A 12,526-nucleotide genomic window follows, 5' to 3' on the forward strand; every position below is an offset into this window, starting at 1 on the left:
CTGAACCCAGAACAAAATATGGAGAGTGTTCATTCTCTCCCTCTTTAATTTTTAAGAGTGAAAAAGATAAAACCTGTGATTTCTTAATTTAACATAATTGTTTAATCTCTTTTAGGGATTACAAGAGAGGTTCCTCGCAAAATTTAAAAACATAGCCCATTCTCAGGCGTAATATTTTAAAATCAATTAAGAGTTTTCTGTTAAATATTTATGGATGTGGGACCTTTATGAAAATGAAAAACCTGCAGAAGGTTATGATTAAATAAACCTAAACATCAGCAATAAAGGGAATATACTGTAACTAATTAACCACAACCAATTAATAATAATACATTTTTTTGACAATGGAATATGAGAAATTGTGATGTAACTTAAAACGCACAATAGCCTTCCTACTTACTGCTGAACATTGTAAAAAATTATCTTCAGAGAAAGGAGAAGCCTATTAATTTAGATCTGACATAAAATACTTGGAACAATATCAGAAACAAACAATGCTTTTATACAGGCTTTCTTATTGTGAAACTTTTTGACTGTACTCTTGAACCTGTAATGTACCATCACCTTGTTTCACTTAATATTTTCTCAGCCTTGCTTACTTTTATTATGTACAGTAATAAATGCATTCTAAGATAAGAAAAATAGATACCAACATAATTTCATCATTTAATTGCTTAACTAAAAAAGAGACAGTTTTAACTGCAGTACTGCTAGTGCTAATGTCTTGCAGATGAATCTATTCTAACTGCAAAATTACTGTCCTGAAAAGAGTGCATTACTCCCAGGAATGTTCCCTGTTTAAGAGAGAACGCAAAGGCAAGTGATCATTGAAAATCCACTGCAGAAATATGGTCTAGACTGGTCTAAACAAGTTTGAGTAGGTATTAGATTTTGTCTCTTAATCATTAATCTAGACATTAGAGCACTTCTAGTAGCACCTATAAGGGCGTCATCTATTAATAAGGTAGTCAGGAACAGGCATAAAGTTACTTACTACATTAACAGTTTGCTTATTGTCATTCAGACCAGAATTAAAGTTTTGGAAACATCAAGAATAGGTGCTAATAAAGTGCTTTATTTTTGTGTATTCATTATAACATACACATAACATGGAGATAGACACGTGTTCTTTAAGTAAGAATAAAAAAAATGGCATTAAGACTATTATTAAGACTCATTTTCCTTTTATTATTTATTTATTTATCCTATTTAAGTCAATGTTATCTTTCATGTTATGAAATGTGATTTTTAGATGTCCAAATCAGTCTCACAGAACAATACTCGAACCTAAACCTTAATTGCTTCCTTGGATAGATCATGATTCAATTTCCACATTAACTTGCATGAAGGTCTTGTTTTCAAACTGTTAACATTACTTTACTTGCATTTGTAATAAGTTATATGGTTATACAGTATGTTGTATTCTGTACTTACTTTCTAACACGTTCATCCATCTTGTCAGTTTTGCGCACACTAACAACTGCCTGAATAACTTTGGCCTTGTGCTCTTTACGGGATGTGTCATCAAGTATGACCTTCCCTGCCACAAGAGAATTACCTGCAGCCATGTTTTTACTGTGCTTTCTTACAGCCATGACCATAACTGTCGCTCGGCCATAACTCCCCTGCTGTACTGTCGCAGCTGTTGTACTCTGATAACCAAGGTTTGGGCTGTCTGTGCACCACTAAGCTGGGATTATGAGTGCACCTCTACCTTGAGGCAAGAATATGGAAGGGAAAACAAGGATAGGTCATTCATATTACATTGCTCACAAAATACAATCCCATTCCTCATGTTGTATTCACTCTTTTTGATTCATTAAGGCGTTCTTAGATTAATTTTTTGCTTTCACAACGGGCAAGAGAAAAAAAATTATACTTGATGAACAGCATTCGCTTAAACGCCTTTTCAAGCTTTTGTCAGAGCACGAGCGTCTTTGTGATCATCTGCACAACACAATTAGCCGTTGCCAAGCAACATGGACCGGATGATCATACAGAAGGAAAAAAGTGCTTTTTTTCCTCTGCATTCTCCAGGTGGCAAGTGATATGAGATGATGGTATCTATGTATGCTGGAGACATGATCAGAAGTTAGAACAAGTGCATGAGAAAGTATACACATGCTAAAAGTGCATTCCTCTTCTTATTAGTAAGGAAGACCACAAAGGCCATTATAGTGGCTTATGACTCTAATGATGTAAAAGGGGTTTCATAAAATATCTCTCTATAAATGCTTTTATACCATCAGATATTAATTACTAAACTGGATGGAACACATAAGAATGTGTCATTAGTAAGAAGACCTACCCATTTTTCAACAATATTTACTGGCAATGGGAAAGGCCTCTTTTGACAATTGGAATATAGAACATTTCAATGTCTTTTAAGTGCCTTGGGGCACTTATTGTGAAAGGTGCTATATAAAAAATAAAAAAATGCATTGCAGTTGTTAATCAAGACTGCAATTTAAATACTACAAAGTATGAAAAAGTTTAAATTTTACTTGTTTATCTGAGCACATGAAATTCTGCTGTTTTTTCTGAGTAACTGCGTGTATTTGAGCAGATTACAGCACTGTTGTATGAATGTATTTTGGTACAGCATTAATACATATTGTAGTCCATAGCTTATGTGTTTGGCTTATGTTTATAGCGTATGTTTATTGGCTAAACTAACAGCCTATATTACCATGTGAAAAAAACAGTAAAGGAATTATCTAACCAATGGCCCTAGAAATATATAATATATATATATATAAATGTTTTAAAAAACAATTTCCAATTATTGATTGGTATTGGAAACCAAAAGGTGGTTTTCTTACAATTAACATTTAAAGGGGATTTCTCCCTTAATAAGATTTCCCCATTCTAAGTGGCATTTTAAATCTTTTAAGGGGAGAAATATAATGGAATCTTTCTTAAAGAGCACTGACCTGTGTATAACTTTCTGCTACTATAGACACACACCAATTAAAGAGAAGCTGTTTCTTTATCACTCTTACAGTATATTAATTAATGTTGTAACAAAGGTATCTTCAAGCGCATAACAAGTTAAATCAGCACTGACTTTCACTGCACAGAATCTGCCTGGCCAAAACAGCACTCCATTTTACTTGAAAGGACAGTAATAACGCATATAGCATGATAGAAATTTAATTGTAAGTAGCTTGGTGATCCAAGATTCTCATAAAGAATCCTCATATACTGAGGCCCTAGAGTTCAGTCATTCCAGGTTCAGGTTTGGGCTCTGTCAATAGCTGACCATGCCAAAACCCCCCAGGCAACTGGACACAATTGGCCAAGGTATGCTGAATACTAAAATACTTACCAGTAATAAAGTAGTGTACGTGTCCATTTCCCGCCTGCAGTAACTCCATACCAATAGCTTGAATATCAGCTTTCTTCATGCCCCTAAACATTTAATACCCCACAAGACCACACCAGATACTGAGATACTGATGTGATTGTATCTCAATATCTGGTGTGGTCTTGTTTTCTCAATTTTATGCTTGGTGTTTTGTTACATCATAATTATGTTAGTGATGCCCATATTTTTTACTGTTGGGGCACTATTTTTCGATAAGTATCTTAATATCAAATTTTATTTCAAATGTAGCAACTTATAAGGGAAGCATCTTTTACAAAGGATTGCACATCAAAATCAATTAAAAATGCAATCTAAATTATATACCATGTTGAAAACATTAAATAGGTACAGTAACAGCTACAGTAGGAAATGCACTAACAATAATATTTTCTAGCAGATAACAATATTTCACAAAGCCCACAAATTTCAAAATAGAGTTAAGAAAACAAGTCAAAGGGAAGCATTTACTGGTCCTGTACAGGCTGATTTCCCTTTTGTTCTGATGCCTTGAACATGTTACCTTTAAATTCAAGACTGTTTCTTAAAATAGAATATAGACTTAATATAGAGTCCTGCCCAATGCAAACACTTTCCAGGAAACAACTGGTCCAAAGGTTTTAGAAACAGCAATAAAATAATTAAGTATAATCATACTGTGCCATAAAATGTAATTAAGTCACTGCCATATGCTGTATAATGTTGTTCAGAAGATTCATATATGATGTTGAACATGAGAGCAGTATTCTTGCACTATCAATGACATATTCAGCCAGCATAACACCACGTACAGTAAGTGGGGTTATGTCGAATTCTGTTGTGGGTGAGGATATTAATAAAGGTGCAGAATACAGGTCTTTGCAGACAGCCTTTGCATTGACTGAATTTGTGTGTCAACTCTTATTGAAAACAAATGCTTGGATACAATTAGATGCATTTCAGGGACAGATGTTACCAATGAGAATGGGTAAACAAAAACATTATAACAGATGATAAAGTCATGGCTACTGTTCTTTTAAAAAATGAAAGAAGCGAGTGTCTAAATATCCAGCCTTATCATTACTCAAACATAAAGTTTGGAACAACCTCACCATATAAAGTACTTGTTCTATAGAGCCACTCGTCATACATGAGAATCCATCCTTGGAAACTGTAGCGGCTTGGAGACAGCCATGCATGCTTAAAAAAAGATTGTAGTGATAGCAATTAATTGGAATGCAGCTACAAGCTCAGAGACAGTAAGAACTTGGCATACGGCCTTTTCTTTCACAGCTTTTTTTGTTTTTTTTCTAGTATCCAACAAAAATGAATGAGGAGGTTGTTGTGTGATTAAGAAACGAGAAAACGGTAGTGGTATGGGCTGTGGCAATCAAGGCTACCTCCTCCTAGAAAAGAGCTAAAACAAAATGAAGCAGTAAAACAAATTCCAGGTTCTGCAATTTATTGTCAGGAACAGAACTCCAATGTACCTTTTCTGCATTTGGAATTGATTTTAAGTCTCTGAAGCTAAAGACATTTCAATCTCTACTTAGTTCCATACCAGAAGATAGCAAAGATATAAAAGGTAATTATTAATTAAACACAGAAGAGCTGGGGCTGTAGAGAACAAAATCTCTTTGCTTTTCCAGCTGGTAGTGCAAACATAATTGGACTAAATCAATTACTGGTACATTATTTGCGGGGGACAGTATAAGCAACTGGGCACCCTATGATCACCGAGTAATAATTATGGTTGTGAATTAAGTCTGTGATAATCCAAGAAAATTATGTTCATAAGGAAACCCTGGGTAGTTTGTATTAAAATAAAATGTAACCAAGTTTGTCTGTACTTGAGTGTTTTCAATATTAAGAGAGGAGTTCTATCTCACTTTAATCAGAAACATTTGGAAAAAATAACATGACGCATTTCCTAGATGTGTAACGCCAATACTCAGTGTTTGAAATTAACTATGAACTGTAAATACATGAGGATTTGAAACTTACTGGAAACATTTTAGAAAGCACGTACTAATATATGGTATATTTATTAATATGTCGCGAGTTTAATTCTCCTTCACCAAAAAGCTATTAATAATACAAATCAGACACAACTCCACGACACAAGTGATTATAGACAGACCCCTGTTGAGCAGATGGAGAAGATCATATTCAAGTCTCTCTAATAGAAATGAATGCGCTTACTCAGTTACATTGTTTAATTTCTCTATTCCACATTCCCTCTCCTGGTCCTTCTGGATTCTTACCTATAGTGATCTACAGTATGGTTCCATGGGAAAGGTAGTAGAATCGTGCAGTGCCGACACTGACACAAAGCCTTGATGCATGGGAATCCCATGCTAGTTGCACATTAGGGCTCTTACTGTAGAGACATAGAGTACAGTACCACTGAAGAAGGTACAGTAAGTGAGAAGGTTTTCTGAGGCGTGGGTGAAATTCCATCATCCAGAACTCAGAACCTAAATTATTAGGTCATTATAATGCTGCAGCAACTAATCCAACAAGTAAGGGGTCTTTCCTGCTTAATTTCAATTTCATGCACAAGTTATTGACAATTGTAGGATAAAATCTAGGCATATCCATCAACCTCCTATTCAGTTCCATGAATATAATATACATGATCTAAAAGCCCAAGGTTTTCCAAACAGATCTTCAATAATGTATGTAATACATAATTAACATACTGTACATAATAATAATAATTACAACACACTTATAAAATTCCAATGTGCAAATGTGTTTACCCTGTTTTATCCAGGCATTCATCAGTGATTGCACTCTTTAGTTTTGAAATACAGCAAAATAAAGGACCAAATAAATAGGGTTAAAGGGATTCCATTTTTTCCATCATTGAAAAATGCCACAAGAATGGACATCAGTGTTCAAAAAGTGTTGCAAAGGCAGATGATGAATCTGCCTTTTTGGTCTTATAACTACGGTAAAATACTGTACACTCAGGACTAGAAAAAACGTGGGTGACAATGAGGAGACAGCAAAGCCTAAATGGAATAATTAACAGATAATTAAGTATGTTAAAAAGCCATTTAGTAGTGTTTGGAATGATAATAATATTATAATCATGACAGGCAGCAGGAGAGCTGGGGGTGTAGCACTCAGAGTCGGATTTTTTTCACAGCTCTAGCAACAGCACAGATACTTGCTAATTAAACAGATGGAAAGGCTGAAAATTCACAGTGAAGGGAAAGATATGTTCAGTTAGGAGAACAGAAGATTAATTTCCTTATGGAACATAGTTTATAGGTCCCCTAAAGAACAATATCAAAGAACATGAGTCTCATAAAATTCCACCAGTGGGAACAATTTTCCTAAGAAGGCAATGAGGTTTCTGAACTATTTTATTTCCTACACAGTGTAATGACCCTACTGTCACAGCCAATTTTGCTGTTCATAAATAATTTCAAACAGTTTGAAGAGATGACATTATGAGTTATTGCAATGATATTTGTATTCAAAATGTTAAATAAATATACCAATGGTTATTTTAATGTAAAGTAGATACTACCTTGCAGATCTGCTTTAAAATCTTGCAAGAGTCAGTTCTGAGAATTGAATACAGGAGGACAAGATAAATTAACAAAACAGACAAATGCTCAGATAGTACTTGTCATTCATATTTTTAGACATGACATGCTGATAAAGATTCTAATTGTATTTACTTACAAAAGGAAAACCTTACTTGTTCATTTGTTTCAGTTAATTTTAAAAGGGGAAATTGTCTTCTGTTTTCATGCTGTAATTCTGGCAATAATTTCTTTAGTGCCAAATGCCAATTCTTGAAAACAAATTGTGAAGAACTGAGGAAAAATAACACCAGATGTTCTAACTCTCCTGTGTGAGTGACAGGTCCAATTAGGTGTTAAAAATTAAATGTTTACTGTTCTTATCCATCTTCACTAATAACAGCCAAAGGGAAATATCATTACAATGACAGATAGACAGCTATGAATTCATTGATAAATGTTGAGTTGAGTGGCTGAAATAACTAAATATTAAAGTGCATCACGTTTCTGTCTTGAACTGTTAAGTGCTACAGTGCCTACTAATGATATCAGCATATATACTACTTTGGTGTTATAACATGGCCTTAAATTCTCAAGATTTCTTCCTTCTTTAAAAGCAAAATAAAGACAACTTACCATACTTTAAAATTCATAATTATTACAAATAGACTCTTGATGTATTAGTCTTTCTATAATTTCTATTGATCTACATTCAAATTGTATGTGTTTCATGATGACAGTAAATTTGATTGATAAAAAATAGCAGTTCAAAATCCCTACATATGGAAATAAACATAGTAATTATTAATAGATTTCCTGTGTGGGAAGGGACTGCAGGCCTGAAATGACAATTTTAAATAGTTCACCTGTTGTAAATAAGTAACTACTGTAAATGTTTGTTACTTGTTTGGAATATTTAAAAATGTACATAGTGGTTAATTGTATTCCTTCACTTGTCAACATATCAATGAGCAATTGAGCAATCGATCAATCATTTAGACAGATGGTCAGTCAGTACTTCCTCTAAGTCTTTAAAGAGTCTTCTCTTTAAGACTAATATAGTTCTTTCTTACATTTATGTCAAACAAACAAGGTAGTGTGTCCAGAAGAAACCAGACAGGGTACTGTTTTCAGTGTAGTTAGAGCTCCAGCTGAGTTTGGTGTTAGATGTGTTTTGTGTAGAATTGGTGGGCTGCAACAACCAGGAACTTTGCTGGAACTTTTATCTGATCATCTGTATAAGGAGTGTTTCCTTATAGGTTTACAACTTGGCATCTTGGAGCAGACCGATATTGCAACTATAGTTGCCTAATGTATCTTAAAACAAATACTCTTTAACAATGTATGGTCTTTTTCACATATAATTTAATTGATCTTAATGAAAAAAACTAAAGTTTCACAGTAAAGGCTAAAGTTTCACAGTAACACGTGCAAGTACACCATATCCATAAGGAATCCAGTCCAATGTTCAGTGTAATGTGGACCCAATCCACAGCTGTGGAATTGTAGCTAACTGGTGTCTTGGTCATGGAAACTCAGCTCTCAAACTAGGCAGAACAATTTTCTCCTATAATTAATTTTAGGACTACTGTTAAAATCTATCAGTTTCATAAGGGCTCTAGACCTGATTCCAAAGCATTATCTAAAGAAAAAGTTACTCAGGGAACTGAAGCAAAAAAATGGAAATGAAAATTTGAATACACAAAGAGAGAACAGCAATAAGATTTCTTAGGGCAAAACTCAAATCAATAAAATCTCAAACCTTCAGCTCTTAATAATCAGCTTCAGCACACATGTAAATCATTAGTTTTCCCTGCAACAAAATACTCTAAAATAATTGAATAGTGAAGAAAATACACACATTAGCAACGGACTAATGCACAAGTTTCAAATCTAAGATCAATTATTAGTTGCTATAAAAATCTTAGTTTAATCAGCAATGGCCTTCAAATGTGTTCAGAAACAATATGATCCTTTTCTAAACAAATATTGAAAAATACTAATATTATTGTATTAATATAAGTAATCAAATTATTTAATATTAATTATCTTAATAAAACAGTATTCTATTTACTGCTGTACGTACAGCACTATTTTTTGTATATTTAATCTTATCTTAGAATGACTAATTTTCCTTTTTTTTAATGTTATGCTGACTCCTCTGTAAATATGCGATTTGTCTTTCAAAACTAAAATGCCAAAGGCCTTTATAGAGACAAGGATACTGGCCCCATTACTTTCAGCAACTGTTCTAAATTGTTTAAAAACATTTAAAGAAATACCTCAGTGCGATGGACGTCCCATTGACCGATGTGGTGTAATGCCGTGAGGGGCCAAAACTTCCCGGACGCACGTAGCGCTCGTTGCCGCAGCACAGTATCATGAGAAAGGCACGTCGGAAAGCTCGGTTGAGGAAGGCGTACAGGAAAGGGTTCAGGCCTGAGTTCACATAGCCCAGCCACAGCCAGGCAGTCCACAGCTCCCAAGGCACGCTATAGTCAATGAAGGGGTCGATGATGTTGGTGATGAAGAAAGGGGCCCAGCACAGGCAGAAGCAGCCCATGATGACTGCCAGAGTCTTTGCCGCTTTGGTCTCGATCTTCATCCTGCTGGAGCCCTGGTGGTCGGAGCCGTCGTACGCTTCAGGCGCGGAGCCGGCTCTCTGCAGGGTCCCGATCTGGCGCACGTGTTCCATGGCGGTGATGTATATCCGCTGGTAGGCCAGCACCATCAGGACCAAGGGAATGTAGAAGGCCACAGCAGAGCAGATGATAGCGTAAGGTCTATTCACCAAGAAGACACAGTAGGTCTCATTTGTGGAGTTGTTGAACTTTCTTTCTTCTATCTGGAAACCAAAGGAATGCAGAGTAATGTTTCATTTAGGCACTTTAACATATTCTAATCTCTAATCTTTTCTTTAACCCAAACCTCACAACATATGTTTTTAAGAAAATGCCCATATACAGTATGGTAGTGGTACTGTTCTGCTACATACTGTATTTAATTCATCAAAAAACAAGTACTACAGTACATGCCTAAAATCCAAAAATCTTATTTGGTTTTGTTCTCAAGATACAAAACTGAATTGAAAAACGTTTTTGACAAGCCAGTGTTACACATTGATTGTACTGTATTTCAAATGTGTTCACTCCCCTTTTGGTTGAATATATTAAAATTATGTTACTATAGTATACTAAATTTGTATGATTGGTAATAATATTTTTTTTTATTTGATACCTGACAATCATTTAGGCCCACAAAAAATCACAAATCACAAAGATTGCCAAGAAATGTATCTTGCAGGGATCTTTTTACAGAATAAATGGAGGATTCCTAAAGTGGTTCTGCAGAATACCTCCTTGCATCTGGAAGGAGTTGGGCCTAAACAAACTGGAGGATGTTTCAATGTTTTCTGTGAGATTTGTTGTTACAGGAATCAAGCAGGATTTTTTAGCAGGTGGGAAGTGAAGTTTTCTCATCTTTGTTTAGTGCAGCTGGAGTATTTTCCAATGTGATAAACACTTCTTTTCAAAGGATTTAAGAGCTTGATAAGCAGACCTAAAGCTTCAGGAGCACTGTGATAATCTTCACAATTGTACTTTAGATCTTTAGGAAGTATTTTGATTGGCCAGAGTGCAACATACAGTATTATCATAATGAATCCAATAGACTTTCTGCCTACACACTTGATTTGTGCACACTTTATTTTGGAATATGGAAAGGATGTCATATTCATATTAAATATAAAGTTAAATGACACATAATATTCTTGGAAAAGTGCTATTTTGAAATACTCGTATTCCCTTTACCAGTACTATTGTTAGAAAACTACCGTACTTTGACTAATAAAATAAAAGTCACAAATGTTCATGCTGAACTAATATATAAAATGTCCAATTATTAACTTTTTATGACATTTAAGTTTTTGTTTCTCAGAAGGTCATTTACTTAATTTGCATCATCTAGTTAAAAAATGTTCTGTCTTCTTAATAATTTACCAAATATTATTCTTTTAAAATTCAGCTAAGTGCAGTTTACATTTTGTCTAAAAGCAAGTCATAGAAAATAAATTAAAATATTTCTTTGGAATACAACTACCATGGCTCTCTGTACTTCATATCACTAGAAAATATATCACTTGAAATATTCTGAAATATAGTACAATTATTTTGACTTTAAACCCATACAAAAATATGAAATACATACACAAGTTGTTTACAGAAGTTATTAAATTACTTTATTTTAATGAAGCAATTGAGAACGAAACCTAAAAGAAAAAAATGTTATATTTTGTTGAGTGTCTAAATAGGATTAAAAAGAACACAGTCATTCTGAATGCCTGTACTTTCTTGCCCAAACAGCTTTTCAGCATTGGACATATACTGCTTAAAACTCAAGGGGAAAAAGCTTTAGTATTTTGAAGTGTCTGTCAAGCAAATGGTGATTATTTAAAATATGCATGGAGAAAAGATTCATGTGTTTTAGGTATTATAAAGAACACAGTTCAAATTTAAGTGGCTGTTTTAAGTGTGCTGTGTTCATAGGCTACTCATTACCACAGAAATTGTATGTTTGCCAACTGTATGAAAACAAACCAAAATATGTAGATTTAGAATAGCTACAGCTTTTTCTTTAACATTGACGAACTGTGCTATTCATTGTATGTCATTATATTGTAGGATTCCATTAACATGACAAGCAGGTAGACTCAAGAAAGAGGTCAAAATTGTATCTCACACTTCCACTCTCCTACATATAACACTCGCCTACTGTCCACAACTCTTGTTTGCTGTGAAAATCTTTTCTACATCCTTCCTTCCACCCCAAATGCACCCTTATAACTGCCTCCCTGGTTTATTCCTCATAAGTGAGGGGGGCTGTTACAGCATTTCCTCTGCCAGGCAATTAACTGCCAAATACACACAGTAAGTATTAAATATGCTACCCCTTTATATTTGTTGGCTCATTTTGTTGTAATTGAAATTTTACCTGGTACTGATATTGTCTTTTGATAATATAAAGCAACAAGCCATGTCTATTCCTTATTATAGTGCTTAATAAAAAAAGAAAATATACACGTCTAAAAACACAAAGAGCCAAGATTAAATGAATTACTGAATAAACTGACTGCATTTCAGTAAAAAAGGCATAACCAAAACAACTTATTTGAGATAACAGAAAGGAATAGTGTCTAATGAGTGTAACATAGTGTAAATCTGCTTATACTGTGAGAGTATATACTTTACTGTCTTGTCACATCTCAGGTTTTGAGCATGAGTGTAAAACATTGCGTAATATTAATATGAACACTGAGTAACACATTTCTAATACCCACTTTCTAATATCCAATTAAGTGCCCTTAAAGTTTTCTTAGCAACTGTTTAGGGTTTGAAAGAAGGTTTGTGGTTGGGTTAGGGCTTTTGATATTGTAATTACCCGTGTAACTATTCCAACAGTGTTGTCATCAGAAATTAAACATCTGGATTTTGGGGATCCCTGTAACTTTCACTCACAGTTATAAAATCAACACAAATGTGCACCTTTGTGTTAACATACCACTGCTCTGCAAATCAAAGGACTGTGCATTTTTAGTTTTAGGCACAGACCTCAGTAGTTTTCACTTATGACTTTACTCACTCATGAC

General features: G+C 34.3%; 1 protein-coding gene across 3 annotated transcripts in view; it reads right to left on the reverse strand.

Annotated features, from left to right (window-relative positions):
* htr4b (5-hydroxytryptamine receptor 4) overlaps nt 1–12,526 on the reverse strand; it is an 87,426-nt gene that overhangs the window by 41,949 nt on the left and 32,951 nt on the right. For all 3 annotated transcript variants that reach the window (XM_015338988.2, XM_015338967.2, XM_069186969.1), the window contains exon 6: nt 9,165–9,727. In XM_015338988.2, the coding sequence (XP_015194474.1) occupies nt 9,165–9,727 (563 nt within the window). The remainder of the gene's footprint in view (nt 1–9,164; nt 9,728–12,526) is intronic.

This window comes from Lepisosteus oculatus, chromosome 3 (assembly GCF_040954835.1).
Source record: "Lepisosteus oculatus isolate fLepOcu1 chromosome 3, fLepOcu1.hap2, whole genome shotgun sequence".
NCBI classification, from domain to species: domain Eukaryota; kingdom Metazoa; phylum Chordata; class Actinopteri; order Semionotiformes; family Lepisosteidae; genus Lepisosteus; species Lepisosteus oculatus.